Genomic DNA, 24,575 nt, shown 5'->3' on the forward strand with positions numbered 1-24,575 from the left:
TACAAAGATCCTGCATCTCATTTAGTAGTAGGACATTGATGGTGGGATGTCCCAAAGTGACCGTCGAAGGGTAGGGAGGATTCAGCCATGTGGAGGACCTTTTGACTTAAGGCAGTCTCTGCACAGGTGGTGGTTTCACTTTGTAAAATTTGGGAAAGGTAAATAGTGATGAGCACTCTGTAGTCCACCCATGATGTACCAGGCAAGGACTGCCCTGGTTAAGTATGTGCACACACAGGGAACACTACCTGCACAGGCCAGCCAAATCACCACTGTGATCCCCCTAGAGAGCGCTGGGGCAGAGGTAGAGCACTACTCCTCATGGCCTTTATAATAGATGTCCTGAACAGGTGCAGAGTTGAAAGGACAGCACCACCAGCTACTGCATGTGATAACCAGAGACACCCATAACTGGGAACCCCTATGAAAGATCACCTTGTTTGTATAGAAACCAGATATGGAGATCTATGGGAGAAAGCTACCAGGTCAGAGACTGACAAAGGTGAAAGAGTAGTTGGGAGAATGATTACTTTCTGGAGAGAAAATTACAAGAACAAAATGAAGTGCCTCCATAAGAGCACCCTGCAGGACCCTTAGAACCACGCTTCATGGTGACAAAGAGAAGGGCAACCACCTATACCCGGCTCCTTTACAATCTGAAAGACTCGGGCTGTTCTCTTTCATTCTGTTAAGCCACATTCATCAAGCTTTGTGTTTCGGGAACTTTTTCCAATCTGAATCCAGGATCATCTAACCCAATAGGGTGCTATGACTGCACCCCCTGTGGTCTGACTTTGCATACGACCCAAGGGATCAACTGATTCAGGTGGAAAGGAGAGAGACCGCCTTAAATGGCAATGGAAGCACCAATGCATTGATGACATACGACCAGAGTCTGGAGACAAAGTACTGGAAAAAGAAAGGAGGAGCCAGTTACTTCTCCAGTGCCCTGCCCTTCAGGGGTGTAACGCAAGTCCCTCTCTGTCTCCCCCTACTGCTGAAGGAGGGAATAGATTTGGAAGCTATCACAGGAGTTGTACAGTTATCTGGAAGTGAGAATCCTCGGCACATAATACATCCAATGAGATCCTATTACTTTACACCAGTGAACACTGCAGAGATGTAAAATGAATTCATAAAAAAAGAAAAAGGAGAGAATTCTGCTTTTAATGAGGATAAACTTATTTTTTATAAGAACTAAATTTACAGTGTATGACATCCTTATGATGAAACAATTACAACAAACAAATGAGATATCAAAAACACATGAAAAATAGGAAATATACAGAGAATTGTATTTTTTAATTACGATTAAATATATTATTCCAAGAGATTTTATTTCTTTAAATTGCACTTGTACTGTGTTATCGGACAGCTTGAAGGCAGTAAGACAGGAAAAAAAGAAAAATCACACGAACAGAGGAGAATTATTGTCATCTCGGGAGAAAAGGAAAAAACATCTGAACAACTGTAACATTGTGAACAATGATAATTAAAGAGGAAACACCAGTAACTGGCAGTCAGTTGTGAGAAAAGTGCTTTATATACAGTATTCTGTGAACCTCCGGTCTGTTGAAACACTTTCTATACAAGACTAAAAGTTACCTGTTCGAGGGAACTACGTACAAACAGGCTAGTTCAATTACCTGTACATAACTTGCATTTTCCACAAAACATCCAGACTGCTTATAAAAGAGACCATTCAATTTGCCGTCAAACAATCCAAAATTAGGTTTTCATTAGCCCTGACCATGTTCGTGCTGGGAGTTAGCGCTGTTGGTTAAATGTCCACCTGCAAACCAACTGCAAGGTCATCCCTCCCTACCTACCTCCTGCCTTTCTGAAACATATATTTATATCTATCTCAAGTGACTGCACACGGTACCATAGAATGACCCGGTTCTGTCCACTCTATGTACAAACACACAAAAACACAAGATATCAATGTTCTAGAATTAACTTAAAAGTAGTGTATTATATCATTTAATTTCAAAGACGACCTTGATAAATGTTCATTCGTGTGTTCCGGATCAGTCTTTGATTGGCATTCATCCCATTTTGCTATAGATGAAGCCATCTAACAGTCCTGGAACTATATCGGCATGGCTTGCCAGTTACTGATCGTTCAATAACAGCTGGGGAGTTACAGTATAGCTACTTATGCCTTGAAGTGTTCGCTTAAGGAAAAGGATTCTCCAGCTTTCAGGAATTTGCAGTATATTCCATAAGTTTTAGTATGCATTTTAATTTAAAAAGGTACTTAAGCCCACATTCGCTTTTGAATGCAATGCCATCTAATGTCCAAGTTGCACGGGTAAAATTGCAACACTGAATTTCTGCAATTGTCAGGGCATTTTAATGGGTTTTTTTTTTTCTAAAAACTCCCCATAATATAAATTCACAAACCCATGCATTGAACAACCCCCTACAATAATAATAAAATAAAAAAAAAAGATGTACAGAAAATAAAATTCTACTTCTTCTAAATCACCCCATAAACGGCAGACAGATATTAAAGACACTACACCGCAATCTCCTGCAGGGGATCATTGTAGAAATATATAAATAGACGTCCGGACCCTCCGAGCATCACCGGGTTTGGTAACAGACGTGGAAAAACAATGTACATTAACATAGAAATTCCATGTTCTCGAACGAGGAAAGAAAGTGTTAATTTCAGGTATTTAGGCCGATGTGAATTCATTGGAGATCAGACTTTTAAATATAAAAATGTCATATGGAGTACATAGTATACTAAAGCATTCACGCCTTACATAGAAAATAATGTAAGGTTGATCATAACAATTAAATTAACCTATTAAATTAGTGCAACATGAATCAGGCAAGGTACGGTTTAAAGATGGTGCTCAGGTCACTTACTAAATTCAGAATTTAGTCACGAGGGGGGGGGGGGGGGGGGGCAAAGTTCTCTGTTACGAGGGTATTAAATCTCTGGCTGCATCACGACATTGATCATGATATAATCGAGGCACTGGTCAGCCGCGGGATGTACCTGGCCAGGATTGGACACGAGTCAGGTGGTCACTTCTTACACTGGGGTGACCTCATTGGCCAGGTCCCCCACTACTGTCAAATTTATCAGCCATATTACAATATATTTTTATAGGGGGATCCTACCTCTAAAGAGCGGTAGCAATTGTGTCACTAGAGGCCCAAGTACGCTTTTTCATATATTTACTGTAGAACGGAATTAGCCAACCTGTGGCTCTACTGCTACAGGGCCCATAATGGTGGTTAGACAACAGCTAAAAATCCATTCGCTTACTGCAGTTACACAAGACGGGAAATCAAACTATGTATTCTCTTTATAAAACACATTATGAATAATGAGCTGCTTTGATTGAAGTGGGCGATTCTTGTGGGGCTTAAATCAATGATTGATAATACATATTAGATTATTGCAACAGGCAAAAACATACACCGGAGGACATTAATGGGAACTGCTGCAGGGAAACTGCAAAAAAAAAGTGTTTTCATTATCTAAGAGACTAGAAAAATGATTGAATTTGAACGGTTGTTAGTGGTTACAAGCACCTTATTGTGTAGTTTCCTGTGCACCAGTTTTCACCACTCATTGGGAAGTAATTCAACCAAAACTATTTTCATGGGGGAAAGGTTCTCCTTTATGCCATTTGAACAGGCAGATATAAAGGTATTTATGTTAGGATGTAAATACAGTTCTGAATTATTATAAACACTTTAATATTTACATATTTGATCATTTAATTTGTGTACTAAGACAAGATTCAGGCTGATCCCAATAGATAATGAATTTTCACCCAAAACCCTCGTACAGAGAAGGGCGTATTTAATAGAGCCATTAGCACATATAGGATATAACCCAGAGCAGCCAAACATTTCCTTGCATTAACCAACTTTGCACTACACGGGTCACTGCTAATAACTCATCATTAGGTAACGGCACATGTGTTTTCTACATCGCTAGGAATTATAGCGGGGTAAAGAGACAGCAAGGTGTACTGGGAGCGATACTGACGTGCATCATACATGATAGAGGTGGGGAAAGTTGTACTCCGCTCAAAAATACACTTTGGGATTTTATTTTGCAACGTTACATTAAATAAAGAGCTCAATTCTAAATACAGCAAGAGCCCCATAATGCAGACTCCAGATTTCCACCACACCCATGGCCCAGTTCCCAGCGGCAGACGTTTTCCCCCCAGTTATTCAGAGAGTCTCTAAGAAATTTCACTACTTGTAAAGTATGCAGAGCTTCCAAAACTGAGAAATCCACAGCCGGGACCCTTTCCCCCTCCAAACACGTCTTCATATGATGATTTAAATAAGGACTAAGCAGCTTAATAGGGACAGTAGATGCTTAATGGACCTATTCAAAGACTGTGTGCGAGACGTCATTACACTTCCATGCCCAACAGGGCGCACACAGGGGACAAAATAATCATTAAAATCCCAACACAGGAGTAAAACAAAAAGTTGTACACGCAAGTCTGGATGCTTTTAACCCATTCACTGTCAGCTGCTTTGTAACACTGAAAGGGTTAAACCAGAGCCGGCTGAATTACACGTTGCGTTGAGCGCCATCGGCCACCAGACAGACGACTCATTGGGGGGAGACAACACTGGCTGAATGGTGATCTGCTCGCTGTCCTAGCCCTCCCCGCTGGCCCCTCTATCTAGTATAGTACACTCTATAGTAGACGGATTTGGACCTCCACAAGGAGTAAGAGTTGTCAAACTTCAGCAGGTAGACGCCCCGGCCTGGGTACTGGTGGCTGCCGGCGTACACCTCTTCGTGACAATCCCGCCTGTACACCGGCACGATCTCGTCCAGCTGAGGCTTGTTGGTGCTCTTTTTGGGTTTCTGTTCGCTGTTTGGGTTCTCTGCTACAAACAAGTAAAGAAACGCGTGAGGTTTAGGGTTACGGGTGCCATGTTTTACTATTATATTCATGACTCGCTCTCTTCCCTCATTCATATTTAATGCTGCTGTACTTAAAACACAGTGGCTTAGCCATACTAAGTATATATTGCTTCTCAAAGGGTAATGACAATGGTAGAACATCTCTAGATAAAAGAATCCTACCTGTGTGGAGACACCGGTGTCACCGATATTACAGACACTGTATCAACAGCACTTTCTATCTATCTCCTATTGACATTGCTTTAAAGGCCCACTCCATATATATTATACTATTAACAATACGTTATTTGTGGATTAAGTATTATTCCGGAACAAGCTCCCTCCCTCCATCAGAACTTCCCCTAATCTGTCCAGTTTCAAACGGGCTTTAAAAACCCACCTTTTTCTTAAAGCCTTCCAGTCTCCCACTTAACTTCCTACCTTTTTTTCTGCCTCTCCCTCCCCCTTATCCTTATCCTCCGTTCCTCCATCTCTCCCCCGTGTCTCTCTGTCTGTCTACCCCACCCCTTAGATTGTACGCTCCTTTGAGCAGGATATTCTCTCCTCCTGTCTTCACCACTGTTAACTCTGCTCTCCAGCTACTTAGCCCTCCTCCTTGAGGACCCTCTTTCCCGCGTCCCCTCTCGCTCCCTCCTCTCCCCTCTAGGGGTCTCCCTGTCATCCGTGCCTTCCCTCTTGGACTCCGTCGTTGGCGGACCTTCCCCTCTCCCCTCCTCCGCCCCTCTAGCGGTGCTTTGAGCTCACTGAGTTACTGTGATTATTGTTTACTGTACTGTGCTGTTTCACCTCGTATTGTAATCTCGTTTGTCCCTGTACGGCGCTACGGACACCTAGTGGCGCCCTATAAATAAAAATTTATAATAATAATAATTCCCTAACTACAGTTTTCAAGTGTCTCATTTATTTTGCTACTTTCTCCTGCAGATGTGCACGAAACCCTTTAAATCCCAAAATACTCTCTGTGCGGTGTTCAACAGAAGAATAAGAGTAAAGGACACCAGACGGCTCCATCTATGAAAGCCACATAACTATAGCAGTCTGAGAGCAGTCTGTCCACATTCAGCGATGCAGAATCTAGTGACACCTATATTGCCACCGGTACAACGGGCTCTCTTACCATGTGACATACCTTCGTCTTCATCCTCGTCCTCACTCGACTCGCTGACGTGCACACTCACAGCTGTGTTGGGGGAATCTGTCCATTCAAAGTAAACCCCAAAACCAATGTCAAAACTATCGGTGGCAAACTCCCAGAAAAGATAGGAGCCCTCTTCGTGAGTGGGGACTCTGACCGTGACCACCTCGCCTCTTCCCACGGTGATCACAGAGTCCGCGTCTTGACGGATCTTCTCTTTGAAGTCTTTTATCTGTGGTCGGGTCCACATGGAAGGAGCAGCTATCACCGGCGTGGACTCTGCCAACAGAAACAAAGGTTAACACCAGATGCTTCTTATTCTCTAATGTGATAGACTGGACTAAAAGTGCTGGCAAGTGGACTACACAAGGACGCACCTTTGGGCCCATTTTCGAGAATATCTTCCAATGGGTCGGTCTCCAGTTCGGTTTCTGTGCTGTCGATGTGAGGGTGACTCTGTCCGTTGACGGAGGGGCATTCACCAGGGGCTGTGACACTTCCCACATTCATCTTGGCAGGAGAGCTTACAGGGGAGTTGGTTCCAGCTAATAACGCTTCTTGTTGCTTCTGCAGTGCAGCCTGTGAGACATTATAACGTTACAGGTGTGAATTGTACACAACCACCATCAATATATCGTTCACTATCTACTCAAGGATGTTCACAATGTAGGTAACCCAGCTTCTCTCGACTGTAGCAGTCGGCAGAAGACTATACACACATTGTCCCTCTGATAGTCACTTAGCGATTGCTTTAATACGATTTCACCAACCAACTCTGTCTCTAACTTTACCCAAAGCGTCAGCAGTCACATGATATCCACGGCACTAATAACGTGTCATGTTTTACGGACGTCACTGAACCAGGGATCATATCTTACTATCAAGTCTTATAATGTTACACACGGCCAAACTAGCTTCCGATATACAATTCAAGTGGTGGATGATTACATTAGATTATTTAACTATCAATCAGCCAATCCAGTCCACAGTACTAGTGGGGAAATACACTCAAGGTTCTTTAACACCAGTTCCCGTGCTAGTGAGGACGTATGCCCAGTGAGTTATACCACCAATTGCTGTGCTAGTGATGACGTATGCCCAGTGAGCTGTGCCACCAGTTTCCCCGATAGTGAAGGAGTATGCCCAGTGAGCTGTACCACTAGTTCCTGTGATAGTGAGGGTGTATGCCCAGTGAGCTGTACCACCAATTCCTGTGCCGGTGAGGACATATGCCCAATGAGCTGTGCCACCAGTTTCCGTGATAGTGAGGGTGTATGCCCAGTGAGCTGTACCACCAGTTCCCGTGATGGTGAGGGTGTATGCCCAGTGAGCTGTACCACAAGTTCTCCTGATAGTGAGGGTGTATGCCCAGTAAGCCCTACCACCAGTTCCCGTGATGGTGAGGGTGTATGCCTAGTGAGCTGTACCACCAGTTCCCCTGATAGTGAGGGTGTATGCCCAGTGAGCTGTACCACCAGTTCCCATGGTGTGAGGGTGTATGCCCAGTTAGCTGTGCCACCAGTTCCCCTGATAGTGAGGGTGTATGCCCAGTGAGCTGTACCACCAGTTCCCATGGTGTGAGGGTGTATGCCCAGTGAGCTGTGCCACCAGTTTCCGTGATAGTGAGGGTGTATGCCCAGTGAGCTGTGCCACCAGTTTCCGTGATAGTGAGGGTGTATGCCCAGTGAGCTGTGCCACCAGTTTCCGTGATAGTGAGGGTGTATGCCCAGTGAGCTGTACCACCAGTTCCCGTGATGGTGAGGGTGTATGCCAAGTGAGCTGTACCACCAGTTCCCCTGATAGTGAGGGTGAATGCCCAGTGAGCCCTACCACCAGTTCCCGTGATGGTGAGGGTGTATGCCTAGTGAGCTGTACCACCAGTTCCCCTGATAGTGAGGGTGTATGCCCAGTGAGCTGTACCACCAGTTCCCATGGTGTGAGGGTGTATGCCCAGTGAGCTGTGCCACCAGTTCCCCTGATAGTGAGGGTGTATGCCCAGTGAGCTGTACCACCAGTTCCCATGGTGTGAGGGTGTATGCCCAGTGAGCTGTGCCACCAGTTTCCGTGATAGTGAGGGTGTATGCCCAGTGAGCTGTACCACCAGTTTCCGTGATAGTGAGGGTGTATGCCCAGTGAGCTGTGCCACCAGTTTCCGTGATAGTGAGGGTGTATGCCCAGTGAGCTGTGCCACCAGTTTCCGTGATAGTGAGGGTGTATGCCCAGTGAGCTGTACCACCAGTTCCCGTGATGGTGAGGGTGTATGCCCAGTGAGCTGTACCACCAGTTCCCCTGATAGTGAGGGTGTATGCCCAGTGAGCTGTACCACAAGTTCCCCTGATAGTGAGGGTGTATGCCCAGTGAGCTGTACCACCAGTTCCCGTGATGATGAGGGTGTATGCCCAGTGAGCTGTACCACCAGTTCCCCTGATAGTGAGGGTGTATGCCCAGTGAGCTGTACCACAAGTTCCCCTGATAGTGAGGGTGTATGCCCAGTGAGCTGTACCACCAGTTCCCGTGATGGTGTGGGTGTATGCCCAGTGAGCTGTACCACCAGTTCCCCTGATAGTGAGGGTGTATGCCCAGTGAGCTGTACCAGCAGTTCCCATGGTGTGAGGGTGTATGCCCAGTGAGCTGTACCACCAGTTCCCGTGATGATGAGGGTGTATGCCCAGTGAGCTGTACCACCAGTTCCCCTGATAGTGAGGGTGTATGCCCAGTGAGCTGTACCACAAGTTCCCCTGATAGTGAGGGTGTATGCCCAGTGAGCTGTACCACAAGTTCCCCTGATAGTGAGGGTGTATGCCCAGTGAGCTGTACCACCAGTTCCCGTGATGGTGTGGGTGTATGCCCAGTGAGCTGTACCACCAGTTCCCCTGATAGTGAGGGTGTATGCCCAGTGAGCTGTACCAGCAGTTCCCATGGTGTGAGGGTGTATGCCCAGTGAGCTGTACCACCAGTTCCCATGGTGTGAGGGTGTATGCCCAGTGAGCTGTACCACCAGTTCCCATGGTGTGAGGGTGTATGCCCAGTTAGCTGTGCCACCAGTTCCCCTGATAGTGAGGGTGTATGCCCAGTGAGCTGTACCACCAGTTCCCATGGTGTGAGGGTGTATGCCCAGTGAGCTGTGCCACCAGTTTCCGTGATAGTGAGGGTGTATGCCCAGTGAGCTGTGCCACCAGTTTCCGTGATAGTGAGGGTGTATGCCCAGTGAGCTGTGCCACCAGTTTCCGTGATAGTGAGGGTGTATGCCCAGTGAGCTGTACCACCAGTTCCCGTGATGGTGAGGGTGTATGCCAAGTGAGCTGTACCACCAGTTCCCCTGATAGTGAGGGTGAATGCCCAGTGAGCCCTACCACCAGTTCCCGTGATGGTGAGGGTGTATGCCTAGTGAGCTGTACCACCAGTTCCCCTGATAGTGAGGGTGTATGCCCAGTGAGCTGTACCACCAGTTCCCATGGTGTGAGGGTGTATGCCCAGTGAGCTGTGCCACCAGTTCCCCTGATAGTGAGGGTGTATGCCCAGTGAGCTGTACCACCAGTTCCCATGGTGTGAGGGTGTATGCCCAGTGAGCTGTGCCACCAGTTTCCGTGATAGTGAGGGTGTATGCCCAGTGAGCTGTACCACCAGTTTCCGTGATAGTGAGGGTGTATGCCCAGTGAGCTGTGCCACCAGTTTCCGTGATAGTGAGGGTGTATGCCCAGTGAGCTGTGCCACCAGTTTCCGTGATAGTGAGGGTGTATGCCCAGTGAGCTGTACCACCAGTTCCCGTGATGGTGAGGGTGTATGCCCAGTGAGCTGTACCACCAGTTCCCCTGATAGTGAGGGTGTATGCCCAGTGAGCTGTACCACAAGTTCCCCTGATAGTGAGGGTGTATGCCCAGTGAGCTGTACCACCAGTTCCCGTGATGATGAGGGTGTATGCCCAGTGAGCTGTACCACCAGTTCCCCTGATAGTGAGGGTGTATGCCCAGTGAGCTGTACCACAAGTTCCCCTGATAGTGAGGGTGTATGCCCAGTGAGCTGTACCACCAGTTCCCGTGATGGTGTGGGTGTATGCCCAGTGAGCTGTACCACCAGTTCCCCTGATAGTGAGGGTGTATGCCCAGTGAGCTGTACCAGCAGTTCCCATGGTGTGAGGGTGTATGCCCAGTGAGCTGTACCACCAGTTCCCGTGATGATGAGGGTGTATGCCCAGTGAGCTGTACCACCAGTTCCCCTGATAGTGAGGGTGTATGCCCAGTGAGCTGTACCACAAGTTCCCCTGATAGTGAGGGTGTATGCCCAGTGAGCTGTACCACCAGTTCCCGTGATGGTGTGGGTGTATGCCCAGTGAGCTGTACCACCAGTTCCCCTGATAGTGAGGGTGTATGCCCAGTGAGCTGTACCAGCAGTTCCCATGGTGTGAGGGTGTATGCCCAGTGAGCTGTACCACCAGTTCCCATGGTGTGAGGGTGTATGCCCAGTGAGCTGTACCACCAGTTCCCGTGATGGTGAGGGTGTATGCCCAGTGAGCTGTACCACCAGTTCCCCTGATAGTGAGGGTGTATGCCCAGTGAGCTGTACCACCAGTTCCCCTGATAGTGAGGGTGTATGCCCAGTGAGCTGTACCACCAGTTCCCATGGTGTGAGGGTGTATGCCCAGTGAGCTGTACCACCAGTTCCCATGGTGTGAGGGTGTATGCCCAGTGAGCTGTACCACCAGTTCCCATGGTGTGAGGGTGTATGCCCAGTGAGCTGTACCACCAGTTCCCGTGGTGTGAGGGTGTATGCCCAGTGAGCTGTACCACCAGTTCCCCTGATAGTGAGGGTGTATGCCCAGTGAGCTGTACCACCAGTTCCCCTGATAGTGAGGGTGTATGCCCAGTGAGCTGTACCACCAGTTCCCGTGGTGTGAGGGTGTATGCCCAGTGAGCTGTACCTGCTGCTGAGCCAGCTGCACTTGGTAAAGCTGCTGCATATACTGCTGGTAGTGCTGCTCTTGCAGTTGCCGGATCAGGATCTGCTGCTGCTCGAAGTTCCCCGGGTACTGCTGTGCCGCGTACTGCTGAAACTGCACCGCGGTCTGCGAGTTCAGAGCGGCCATTATCTGCTGCCTGTAGGGAGGACACATCCACAAGAACACGTCAAATTAAGACACACTCTTGAGCACCAAAGAATTCTATTTTTAAAATACTATATGACCCCAGGCAGCCGAGTGTTACCTAATTTAACAGTTACGGTCAGTCTCCAGTGTATGATGGTTACTATTAGTTGTGCTACATAGAGATGGGAGTACTTACTTCTGCTGCTCCATGCGGAACCGCTCATCCTCCGCACGCATCCTCTCCTCTTCCTCCCGCCTCAGTCTCTCCTCTTCTTCTCTCCGCCGCTTCTCCTCTTCCCTTAGTAAACGCTGCCTCTCCTCCTCTTCCCGCCTCCTGCGCTCCTCCTCTTCTCTCCTGTTAGAGATGAGAGATTGACTGAACCTTGCAGATCGGGGCAGACTGAACCATGAGTACACCTCATCCTCAGCCAGAAACAAAATGTGGATTTCTTGGCATAAAATCAATTGTTCAAATTTATACTATTGCTGCCACAGTAGTTAATAAAATACTTCTGAAATCAAAGTTATGACTGTTAGCAGTGAATATAGTAAAGTTTTCAGCGCTAATCTGAAGAGGTCTTGTGGGTGTGATAATAGGCAACATTAGATTTCAAAGCTATGACAATGTCACAAATAACCACCAAATGCACGTTAACCACGTCTAAGGACATTCATCAATACTGCACATACAATTTGACGTCAGATAAGAACCACTTTCCTTATCTAGTCTACACATTTAACCAATGGTAACCTCAAACCTTATTTGATGCTTTATTGTTTGTAAGAATATTCTTATGTCTATCCCAATCATGTCTAAATGGCTCTACTGTATTACCCTCTACCACCTCTGATGGAGGCTATTCCACTTACCCACTACCCTTTCTGTGAAGTAATTTTTCCTCACATTTCCTCTGAACCTACTTCCCCCAGTGTCAGTTCATTATCCTCATGTTCTAGTACTTCTCTTCCCCCCAGTGTCAGTACATGTCCTCGTGTTCTAATACTTCTCTTCCCCCAGTGTCAGTGCATGTCCTCGTGTTCTAATACTTCTCTTCCCCCCCCCAGTGTCAGTGCATGTCCTCGTGTTCTAATACTTCTCTTCCCCCCAGTGTCAGTACATGTCCTCGTGTTCTAATACTTCTCTTCCCCCCCAGTGTCAGTACATGTCCTCGTGTTCTAATACTTCTCTTCCCCCCAGTGTCAGTACATGTCCTCGTGTTCTAATACTTCTCTTCCCCCCAGTGTCAGTACATGTCCTCGTGTTCTAATACTTCTCTTCCCCCCAGTGTCAGTACATGTCCTCGTGTTCTAATACTTCTCTTCCCCCCAGTGTCAGTACACATGTCCTCATGTTCTAATACTTCTCTTCCCCCCAGTGTCAGTGCATGTCCTCGTGTTCTAATACTTCTCTTCCCCCCAGTGTCAGTACATGTCCTCGTCTTCTAATACTTCTCTTCCCCCCAGTGTCAGTACATGTCCTCATGTTCTAATACTTCTCTTCCCCCCAGTGTCAGTGCATGTCCTCGTGTTCTAATGCTTCTCTTCCCCCCCAGTGTCAGTACATGTCCTCATGTTCTAATACTTCTCTCCCCCCCCCCGTGTCAGTACATGTCCTCGTGTTCTAATACCTCTCTTTCCCCCAGTGTCAGTACATGTCCTCGTGTTCTAATACTTCTCTTCCCCCCAGTGTCAGTGCATGTCCTCGTGTTCTAATGCTTCTCTTCCCTCCAGTGTCAGTACATGTCCTCGTGTTCTAATGCTTCTCTTCCCCCCAGTGTCAGTACATGTCCTCGTGTTCTAATACTTCTCTTCCCCCCAGTGTCAGTACATGTCCTCGTGTTCTAATACTTCTCTCTCCCCCCCCCCCCCCCCAGTGTCAGTACATGTCCTCGTGTTCTAATACTTATCTTCCCCCTAGTGTCAGTACATGTCCTCGTGTTCTAATACTTCTCTTCCCCCCCAGTGTCAGTACATGTCCTCGTGTTCTAATACTTCTCTCCCCCCCCCCCCAGTGTCAGTACATGTCCTCGTGTTCTAATACTTCTCTCCCCCCCCCCCCCCCCAGTGTTCAGTACATGTCCTCGTGTTCTAATACTTCTCTTCCCCCCAGTGTCAGTACATGTCCTCGTGTTCTAATACTTCTCTTCCCCCCCCCAGTGTCAGTACATGTCCTCGTGTTCTAATACTTCTCTCCCCCCCCCCCAGTGTCAGTACATGTCCTCGTGTTCTAATACTTATCTTCCCCCTAGTGTCAGTACATGTCCTCGTGTTCTAATACTTCTCTCCCCCCCCCCCCAGTGTCAGTACATGTCCTTGTGTTCTAATACTTCTCTTCCCCCCAGTGTCAGTACATGTCCTCGTGTTCTAATACTTATCTTCCCCCTAGTGTCAGTACATGTCCTCGTGTTCTAATACTTCTCTTCCCCCCCAGTGTCAGTACATGTCCTCGTGTTCTAATACTTCTCTCCCCCCCCCCCCCAGTGTCAGTACATGTCCTCGTGTTCTAATACTTCTCTCCCCCCCCCCCCCCAGTGTTCAGTACATGTCCTTGTGTTCTAATACTTATCTTCCCCCTAGTGTCAGTACATGTCCTCGTGTTCTAATACTTCTCTCCCCCCCCCCAGTGTCAGTACATGTCCTCGTGTTCTAATACTTCTCTTCCCCCCCCAGTGTCAGTACATGTCCTCGTGTTCTAATACTTCTCTTCCCCCCCAGTGTCAGTACATGTCCTCGTGTTCTAATACTTCTCTTCCCCCCAGTGTCAGTGCATGTCCTCGTGTTCTAATACTTCTCTTCCCCCCAGTGTCAGTGCATGTCCTCGTGTTCTAAGACTTCTCTTCCCCCCAGTGTCACTACATGTCCTCGTGTTCTAATACTTCTCTTCCCCCCCAGTGTCAGTACATGTCCTCGTGTTCTAATACTTCTCTTCCCCTCAGTGTCAGTGCATGTCCTCGTGTTCTAATACTTCTCTTCCCCCCAGTGTCAGTACATGTCCTGGTGTTCTAATACTTCTCTCCCCCCCCCCCCAGTGTCAGTACATGTCCTCGTGTTCTAATACTTCTCTTCCCCCCAGTGTCAGTACATGTCCTCGTGTTCTAATACTTCTCTTCCCCCCAGTGTCAGTTCATGTCCTCGTGTTCTAATACTTCTCTTCCCCCCAGTGTCAGTACATGTCCTCGTGTTCTAATACTTCTCTTCCCCCCAGTGTCAGTACATGTCCTCGTGTTCTAATACTTCTCTTCCTTTGTAGAATGTTTCCCTCCTGCACCTTGTTAAAACTCTTGGTATATGTGAAAGTTTCTATCATTTCCCCACTTTCCCTTCTCTGCTCCAAACTATACATATTAAGATCTTTTAGTCTTTCCGGGTAAGTTTTGTGCTGTAGACCAGGTACCATTTTAGTTGTCCTTCTTTGTAGTGTCTAATGTATTTATATCCTTCTGGAGATACGGCCTCCAGAACTTAACACAGTATTCTAGATGAGGCCGTACCAGTGACATATACAGTGGCATTATTACTTCTTTCTTTCTGCTACTGATTCCTGTCCCTATACAACCAAGCATCTGACTTGCCTGTCTCATTGCTTTGTTACATTACTTACCTGCCTTTAAGTCGCCTGAAATGGTGACTCCTAGGATCCCTTTACTCCACATTATAAAGTACCTATCTACCCATTTGCCAGAGGTTATTTTTTGATGCCTCAATTTTACTTCATTTTTCAAAATCTGCTCCAAGTGAGTACCTAGTGTTTTCACTACCCCCTCAGACACTGTGGTGTAGTACCTGAGGGACTACATCTCCCACAATGCTTTATTTTGTGGAAGGAAAGCAAGATCTCACGGATGGTAGCGTGACCCAGAGTTACTCTGGGAATCACCCGACACAGAAGCAGCTATGTACGAACATGACAGGGTCGGTTTCTGCTGAGCTGCAACATATAGTGGGACAATATGTTACAGCTGGCAGATCGTACCTCGAGTTATAATACTGTGTGGTGCAGCATATAGTGGTGACCTCGAGAAAACACAAAGGCCTGGGATGACTGCCAGAAATACAAGATACTGTTGCAGGAAAACAGTGGGAGGCACCTAGGAATAATTACAAAAATGCTTGGGTGAACATGCCACTTAATCAGTGAGAGAGTGCACTTAGCCTCTCGGCTTCATCCACTAGATGAATTACAGTCTGTGGGAGTCCTAGACCTGAAGATTATAACCGTGGAGATTGGAGCACAGGAGCAGCACACGCATCATTTACCACTGAGGGCTGCAGGGAAGTGAAATTGGCCGGAGATCGCATCTTAACGCTTCACCTGTTTACTAGACGCTGTGATCACCATATACTCTACTTGGAGTGGTTCCCGGCCATGTAATAGATACAAATACAATACTGAGTGTTTCTGTGAAAGGTTCCGGCAGCTGCAAAGAGCTTCTTCACCTCAATCATTTTAAAGGAAGTATCAGATTAAAAGCACAGGTTACTCGGTGGAGATTTTGTGTTACTGGAAATAAAACTGTGTGAAGGACATGAGAGATCACCCAAACGAGAACGTTTGGACCCTTTAGAATTTTATGAATTTCTGCAGAAATGTGACCTTAAATGTGTTCATCCAAGTCATATAAATAGATAGAGAACCGAATAAAACAACGTTTACTGTAATTGTCAATCAGTCCCGCACATCGGCTTGAGCTGTGTATATATATTTTGACTGGGCATTACTTACTATGTATACAGTGATCCTACAGGTCACAGATCCCTATACTATAAGGCATGTGGGCACAGGAGCGTATAGATTGTTTTTGTTTTGAACCAGCCTTGGTCCATTGTGCTTATACGATTGTGTGACCCAGCCCACACAATCTCTATCCAGACATAAACTGAATCATTCATCTATACCAGTGTTGGCTAAACTGTGACACTCCGGGTGTTTGTGAAACTACAAGTCCCAGCATGCTTTGCCAATATATAGAAGCTTATTGCTGGAAGGGTATGCTGGGACTTGTAGTTTCACAACACCTGGAGTGTCACAGGTTAGACAACATTGATCTATACCATGATTTTAAGCTTTCTGTCCCCAATAAATTGACATTAGAAACACCCCTTTGGGGTACAGCTCTGTGAAGGGAGGTCAGATAGTAGCAGTATGTAGAGGGAAGCAGGGTACAGGAGACTGAGCGGGAGATATGGCAGCCTTGGAGAACACTGTTTACAGTCAAGGGCTGAGCACATATAACAGGACTCGGCCAGTGATTAGTTACCTCTTCCTTTCTTGCTCCTCCTTCTCTATTTTATGGGAGGTGACATATGTAGAGAACAGGTGACAGCATCTGTTTAACAAGGTGACAAACTCCGTCATGGCGTCCTGCCTGCTCAGGTTGCCCAGCGCGGCCCATTCTTTCCTGGAAAGACAAACACAAAAGGATCAGAAGAAAGGACACAGCAACGGATATAATGTGATATAAATCACGGAAACGCCCCTGTTCCATGCCGGTAACAATCCTCATTAGTTCATTATTTGGCATTATCACAGTCATTTTGGGGCCACACACATCATCTGCAGTACTGCAGTGTGTGCAACCACCGAGACATAGAGTCAAATCTTCTGCCATGTATGGAAACTTAACCTTATGTAGCTGAATGCTATTATATTATTGACATGTTTACCACTTTAAAGCTTTAAGGACCAGTACAGTTTTCAAATTTAGCAATTGAAGTTTATTTATTTATTTTTTAGCGTACCCTGGTAATATAACCAACAAATCACCCACCCTGCCTGCTGCAAGCCTATGAAAGGCAGGAGGAGCACTGGTCAGTGTCAAGATAGGACAGTGCTGCCCCGGGATAACTAATGCTGGGTGCATCAAGGAGGAAGTGCTCATTATATAAAATCTACATTGATGGATTACCAAGAGTGAGATGTACATCCTTATAGCCTACAGAATAAGCTGGGCGACCTCTTGAGGTGCCCAACATGGATGAGTGTATAAATACAGCATGGTACACCTACAGAAGATGAATTACAAAGAAGAGCAGAATTTAAAGGGACACTTTACCTCCTATCATTGCCCAGAACATCGAAGAAACCAACTTCAGGACACGTGTCGGGGTTATAAGGGCCCATGAGAACCTGTTTGTGTAGAGCCACCAGCTTGAGCTTCTCTTCGTACGTCGGGTGGAAAGCCTTCCCGTCCTTCTCTGGTAAGAAACATCAGAACAATATACATCACATACAATGCGTCATTACTCGCAGTCATATAAATACAGTTTACGGTGCTGGATTCCATCTATTCACATTTCAGTATGTATTTAATATGGAGATGATGTTTTTCCACCTTCTGCTTTATCAACTTGTACACCGTTCCATCGTGAAAGCCTGGAACCACAAGACAACCTATGTCACAGCCTGTGAACAACCTACAGCAATCACCTTCCAACACCTCAATCCTATGTCATGTGACCGCACAGGATTATTTTGTATGTTTCAGGTTGTAAACTGTACATATAGTGGATTTTTCATGAAAAACCATATCCCTAGTGTAAAACGACATAAAAATCCAGCATCCTTATCAGAGGGTAAGTATATATCGCATACACACTGCCCTGTATACTGGGTATATCGTATTTCCCAGCTTTGGATAAACATGAATTACTACATTAAAACACTTGCAGTAATATATAACAACTGTGGCTGGGTAAAATCAGAAATCAATCCACTGTAAACTCCGTAAGGGTAAAAACAGGGAATATAAAATAGGGGTTGGACTATCTGTAACAAGTGCTGTTTTGGTATATTTAACATATGCAAAGAGAACAAAAAAGCAGAATCTAGGAATCAAACACCGGGTTACAACCCGACCGTCACCACAATTCCAGGGTAACGTTACATGTGTCTTCCTATGAATGCAGCCAGTAATAATATCATCATGTCTTCGTAGTCTCCAGAATGTTAATGCCCTGATACCCTCCCCCCCCCCCCAGCGCAGTGCTCCAGACTTGGAAGATATCTGAAACCATTTTACAGGAGACACAAAGTGCTTGTAATTTTCTGCCTCAGTCTGCGATATTCAGCGGGTTATGGCCTGAGGTTTACTAACGTAAAATAGCCCAGTTACAGCAAAATCAATGAGACATTGATTTCTGGAGCAGACAGAAGATATAGTTATCCGAAGCAGTCACAGCTACACCGCTCTCTGGCAAATGGTCGATGAGCCGCTAAGCTGCCTCCTGCCCGTCACATTTATGGTCACTAATCAGGAGAGGGTTCATCCGGCCATTCACTGTGAGCTGGTGACATCAATCAGGAATGAGGTAGATGGTGCCTCATGCCTCAGATGTGTCACTAGTTCCTGGTGAATGGATAGGCTGTATTTTCAAGAATATTTGTTCAGTCCACTCGCCTGTAGGGAAAATATTGTCTATTTACAAGCATTTCTTTTTACTTTATCTTTCTACCAGCAATTGTGTTCTGTCCACTGAGCTGGTAACGACTTGTCTAAAGATATCACATGACTGACAGCAATAATTCACAGAGCCATGAACACATTAAGCAGCTTGAATGGCACAGAACCCCTATGTACAGCTTCCCCCATACACTGCAGTGCTCCCCCTCACCGGCTGTACCCTGCACAGATATCACCCGTACATTGGGTTATATACATTGCCAGACAGCACACATACAGGGAGGGCGGCTTGGAAGACAATGGGGGGTTTGAGTGCAATTCCCAGCCCGCACAGGGTAAGATGGAAGGTCAGGGAATTAATGACTAAACTAAATTCAGGTGGCAGCACACAAAATATTTTGTGCAAATAGGAACATTAACTACCAATAATGAAGGAAGAGGAAAAAAGCCCTGTACAATCATATAATTAGCAAATTAATAATCTCAATATTGCAGTTTGGTGCTAAAGGTTAAGATGTACAAATGATTAAACCCTAAATAACCAATAAGCCACAAAGCTGAAATGTTCAGACAGTGTAGGTATACATTGCTCAGCTATGCAGAAATCACACATAGGATTACTTCTTCTTTAAGCAGCATTAAGCACCTTTTCAGCAAGTCATTTTTCTTAGCTGCCCCCTACAAATCAATTTTTTAACATCTCTTTGTGGAGGAGACTAGATAGACTGCCAGACACACAAAAACATTCACAGCTCATATCATGTGACGGCAGAGGGGGCAGAACAGAAGCAGGAGAAGGGATGTCACAGTGCAGGTAGTGGGCGTTTCAAAGCCTGCCACGTGACTGTGGGTGCCATGGAAACTGCAAAGTTACAAATAATTAATAGCAGCCTGAAAAAAAAACAAGCTGAGGGAAAATGGCAATTACCAAGTTGCTTCTTATAGCCTGCCACAGTATATCATGGTAAAAACAAAAACAAAAAAACAAAAACCTAATTTGTTAGTGCTGTAACTGGACATTCCACTGCATCATCGTCTATTTATATAGCGCCACTAATTCTGCAGCGCTGTACAGAGAACTCCCTCACATCAGTCCCTACCCTATTGGGGCTTACAGTGTAAATTCCCTATCATACAAACACACAGACTAGGGTAAATTTTTGTTAGCCGCCAATTAACCTACCAGTATGTTTTTGGAGTGTGGGAGGAAACCGGAGCACCAGGAGGAAACCCACGCAAACACTGGGAGAACATACAAACTCCTCACAGATAAGGCCATGGTCGGGAATTGAACTTCTGACCCCAGTGCTGTGAGGCAGAAGTGCTAACCACTGAGCCACTGTGGTGCCCAAGCGCTTAGAAGTGAGGTATCACCTTCCCACTGCATTACAGACAGATGAATCGCTCCCACATCTACAGGATGTGTTATCGCTGCTGACATTAACTGAACTGTACAAATGACCTCAATGCCAGATAATGATCCAATCAAAAGTGATAGGACCATTATCGGGCATGGCAGAATATGTAGCGATATACAAACGCCATTGCCCCATGTGGGCGATCGCCTTCACATCACACCAACAAGCTGCAATGAATCCAACAAGCTGCAATGAATCAGCCGCTTAGTCTGGCAGCTGACTATCTCATACAATTTGCCCAAAGTGAATGATTATACTGTAGCTGGAGGATCTGCCGCGTGGCCACAAACACTGTGCGTACAGGACATTCATCTGTACAGAATTCAATTTGGATATATTGGAAAACTATCAACGCAACTGAATTGTGTGCGCTGTAATTGTATAAATTCTTCACTGCAGTAAACGTTCTGCCGAGCGAGACCATTGTTACACATGTTCAGTGTTTTCAGTGCTATCCAATACGCATCTCATTAAAATGTTGTGTTCTGTGCGGCGAACGATTGTGAATGGTTTGTAAAAGATTGTGTGTGGGTAGCTGGATTCCTTTTAAATATAGTCCAGTCGCAATGTTTCAGACATTCAGCGTTACAATCATTCATCCACAGACGCTGGAGCAGGTGGTACGTCTTGTATGTGGAGAGTAAGGGGGGGAATAGAGCAGTTTCCTGGAGGGTCCCTGACGCCCCTTCCAAGCAACACAACAATTATTACATATAAAACAATTGTCAGACTAACTAACATACAATTATATAGGTTGTTGGTTCTGTTAGGACTATCCCCCTCTTTAGTTCTCATTACTAGTCCTCTCTAATCAGCAGATACACAATACATGTGACAACCAGTACATGCAACATCTACTGTTTTGCAGCACAGTACAAATGGAATATGTGCAACGGTCCTATATGTGATCTAGAGATATAAGTGAAGACTTTTGCAAAGAATGTGACCACCACTTAGCCCAAGTCACAAGCTACACACACAACTATTAATTGTGGATCCTATTTAAACGAAGACTGTGTTGTGTTCTCATTACAGCCTTCCACAGGCTCATAACCCCTGGCAGATTCCTTTAATGCGAGCAGTCATGTGTGGTTTCTTAATTGGGAGCAATGATTGATGGTGCTTGATGCAAACCTCCCATTTCCACTTTCATTTCTCTGGACAGGATGAATTTAATCACATTCCTGTGTGTAATAAACCCTCCCGCACTTCAGAACCTGCAGCAACAACTACAAGGACTCAGCAACTTGCGGCTTTGCATCAACTGTTGAACTATAAGTGCCAGGTCATGCTGGGACTTTTAGTTCTACTACAGCTGGCAAGGGACAGGTGGTCTTCCTCTGGATGAAATACAGGTGCATAATTACTAAATCTCCACTCATTGTGTATTAACCAGCATTCAGCAGGTGGTTACACTCAGTCATATTGTATTGTATGATAAAGAACCCAATTTTCTGGGGATACTACTCAGTAAAAACAAAAAGCTATTGTAGAAGATCACCCAAACCTGATAACTGTGTATGTAGTAATGAATCTCTCATGTTCCCTTTATAATAGCCTAGTGAAATAGATACTTTTTGCAAGGGTGCTGAGGGGGGTGGGGGGGGGTACAAATTACCCAAGCTCGGACCTGCCTGGGGTGCCTGGGGCACCACTGGAGATCTATAGTTAAAAATAAATAAATTTAAAAGTACTTTTTCTTTGGCTTGCAAGTGTCATGCTCGCACACACCCTCGAGTGCAGGGGGGAATCGGCAGTGGCTAATTCCCCTTCAGCTAAGGTACTGTACCTGCAGACACCACTGTGACAGATCACCAGGTCATGTGACTGTAGCGGTCACATGGTACTCAGTGCGGGCGGACTGCTGGATATCTTCCCTTCCTGTGTGCTTTGCAGTGGAGAATAAGGTAAGAAGAAGGGGTGTTGGAGAGGGGGCATGTGTGATTAAAGCAAGGGGGCAAAGGGGGCATGTGTAAGTAATGCATTTTTCTATAGGAGGACGGCCTAGTGCTTTTCACCTACTACGCCCCCAGTGATGCACAGCCACGCCCCCAATGGCATTGCCACGCCCGCTTTGGCGGCGCATGAGTTTGTATGCTAATCATCTATAGGGGGCCCCATGAAGTTGCTGTACCGGGGCCCAAAATTCCTCTTGGCAACCCTGACTTTTTGCACTGCGACTATTTTGTGAGCAAGCTTTCCCCATTTGTCGGGAGGTTATGGAAATTATTGCAACACTGTGTAAAGTTAGAGTTAAAGAGCACCAGTCCCCTGAAACTGTACAGACATCACATCTGTCACTTTGTTCTATTTTTGAACTTTATATATGACGTCAACCAACTTCTCAGCAGCTCTTTTTTCCCTATGTATGAATACTGAACATTTACAAAAGGTATGAACCCTACAAGGTAAGAACAAATGGTTGCACAAGAGTATGCATCCTAAGTAGCTGTGTATCCAGCACCTCTCCTGAGCATCTGGCCTGGTTTGCCACAGGCCTCCATGCCCACAGCCGATGTGACATAACTGCGACCTGGGCTTTTGACATTGTACCGTGAGCTACAGATGAACGATCATCCGCAACACATGCTTCTCAGTCTGCTAGCACGCTGCCTGTAGCTGGATTGTATGGCACAAAATATGACTCACCCTTTCCTCTGTTTCAGCAAGTGCAACATATACCTAGACTTACGTCCTTTTCCATGAATGTCAGTGCAGCGCCTTGATACAATATACAATAGATGCATATTGTTTATAGATGATGGCAACGAATGTCTGCTTAAGATAAAAACACTGCAAGCAATACTAACACAGTAAACAGCACTGTACAACTGACAAGTAACCTCACTTGAGGCACGATGTCAAACAAGATGTCTGCTGCCTTGTGACATTAGGTCATTGGAGGTTTCCCCATCAGATACCATAAGAAAGGGGGTTAGGTGGACACAATATAAGAAGCAGTCACAGTAAATCCCTTCTCCCGATGCATATACAAGTCAATAGAATTATAATATCTATTACAGTCCTCTATGTGCATAAAGGATATGTTCCCTCTGCATAATATTATGGACAAGTAGGCCTCTCGTCCTTGTCTGGCTGCCAGCAGTCACACACATGCATGCTGGCAGTGCCTGCTCCACAACTAGGTTAATGAGATGTAGAATAAAGAGCCTAGATCTGTCCATTTATCACATAGGGGAAATAACTGCAAGCGTAAAACATAAATCCTTACTCGGAAGGCAGGAAAAATACTAATTACCCAGCGAGGTACGCAGACCGTACACAGTTGTGTGTTGCCAAGTAATTCTCCGGAGCTCGGAGTGAATTAGTGCCAAGGCCGTCCATGCAGACTGTCATGTCTCTCTCTCTCTCGGTGTCTGACAAATTTTGGTTACAGGAGGTTACAATATAGGAACATTCTCGGGCCTTATTGACTGTTCAATCAGGAGCAAATGACTGAATCTATAGGTAACCGTGGGAAGCCATGTCTACCCTCTGTGCAAACTTTTAGATTAAAAGAGAAAATAAAAATCCTTATATGACATTATCAGTGGATTAAAGGGACATTATACTGAAGATATGGTGTTTTTTGGCTTTGTTTTTATTCAGCGCCCTACATAAAATGATCCCAAATAAGAGATGCATGGTCCAAAAGATAGTATGCTAATAAAATTCTACCATTAGCCAATGCTCTCTGCAATATATAATTGATAGATAGCTGGTGGTAGATACCTTGATAGATATCTTCAGGAGGGTCGCAGAGGACCCTCCTAGGCAGAGTAATTTCCCTTATAAGCAATTCCGATGTCAGTAACTATAGTGCATAAGTATATGGGCAGCACAGTGGTTAGTATTGCTGCCTCTGGGGTCACGTGCTTAATTCCAGCCAAATTTCTATCTGTGTGGTGTGGGTTCCTCCGGGCTCACCAGCTTTCTACCACATAGTCCAGTGTTGGCTAACCTATGACACTCCAGGTGTTGTGAAACTACAAGTCCCAGCATGCTTTGCCAATATATAGCAGCTTATTGCTGGAAGGGTATGCTGGAACTTGTAGTTTCACAACACCTGGAGTGTCAAGGGTTAGTCAACACTAACATAGTTCAAATACATACAGGTAGGTTCACTGGCTTCAGACAAAAATGGACCAGAGTGTTTATTTTGGGTAGAGAATTTAGACTCCAAGCTGTAATGGGGCAGGGACTGATGTGAATGATCGCACAGAACTGCAGCTGAGATCACAATGTAAAGTGATTTGAGTCCTTCACTTCTACAATTGGATGATTGACCAGCTTGACCTACTGTTTGTTCTCTGAACTCATCATGTGATCTTGTAAAGACTCTTGATCATATGTCCAACTGCTGCTAAAGCAAATACATTCATTTTAAAGCAACATTTAGGGGAGTTAAGCCAATCTGGAGGTATTTAAAGAATAGCTCAGAAGTGGCTGGAATACTATAAATTAAACAAGATCCCAGGATTTTGTTTAATTTATAGATAAGTATAATTTTTAAGATAAGTAACAGGGTGGGTGCCCGGCGCTGCTTTCAGGACGTTGTCAATGGTCAACGTGCTACCTGTAATGTGTTATTTTGTAACGTAGAATTAGCCCTTTA

General features: G+C 45.6%; 1 protein-coding gene across 2 annotated transcripts in view; it reads right to left on the reverse strand.

The window, feature by feature from the left end:
• Nucleotides 1–1,274: 1,274 nt before the first annotated feature.
• ACBD3 (acyl-CoA binding domain containing 3) overlaps nucleotides 1,275–24,575 on the reverse strand; it is a 36,754-nt gene continuing 13,453 nt past the window's right edge. The window contains exons 2-8 of one of the 2 annotated variants that reach the window (XM_075204347.1): nucleotides 17,196–17,337; nucleotides 16,401–16,541; nucleotides 11,339–11,497; nucleotides 10,978–11,152; nucleotides 6,437–6,638; nucleotides 6,054–6,338; nucleotides 1,275–4,887 (exon numbers count right to left, since the gene is read on the reverse strand). In XM_075204347.1, coding sequence (XP_075060448.1) covers nucleotides 4,673–4,887; nucleotides 6,054–6,338; nucleotides 6,437–6,638; nucleotides 10,978–11,152; nucleotides 11,339–11,497; nucleotides 16,401–16,541; nucleotides 17,196–17,337 — 1,319 coding nt within the window. In that variant the 3' untranslated portion in view covers nucleotides 1,275–4,672. Of the gene's footprint in view, nucleotides 4,888–6,041; nucleotides 6,339–6,436; nucleotides 6,639–10,977; nucleotides 11,153–11,338; nucleotides 11,498–16,400; nucleotides 16,542–17,195; nucleotides 17,338–24,575 lie in introns of both variants that reach the window. The other variant, XM_075204346.1, reaches the window with a different exon arrangement.

The sequence above is a fragment of the Mixophyes fleayi genome, chromosome 3 (assembly GCF_038048845.1).
Source record: "Mixophyes fleayi isolate aMixFle1 chromosome 3, aMixFle1.hap1, whole genome shotgun sequence".
NCBI classification, from domain to species: Eukaryota; Metazoa; Chordata; class Amphibia; order Anura; family Limnodynastidae; genus Mixophyes; species Mixophyes fleayi.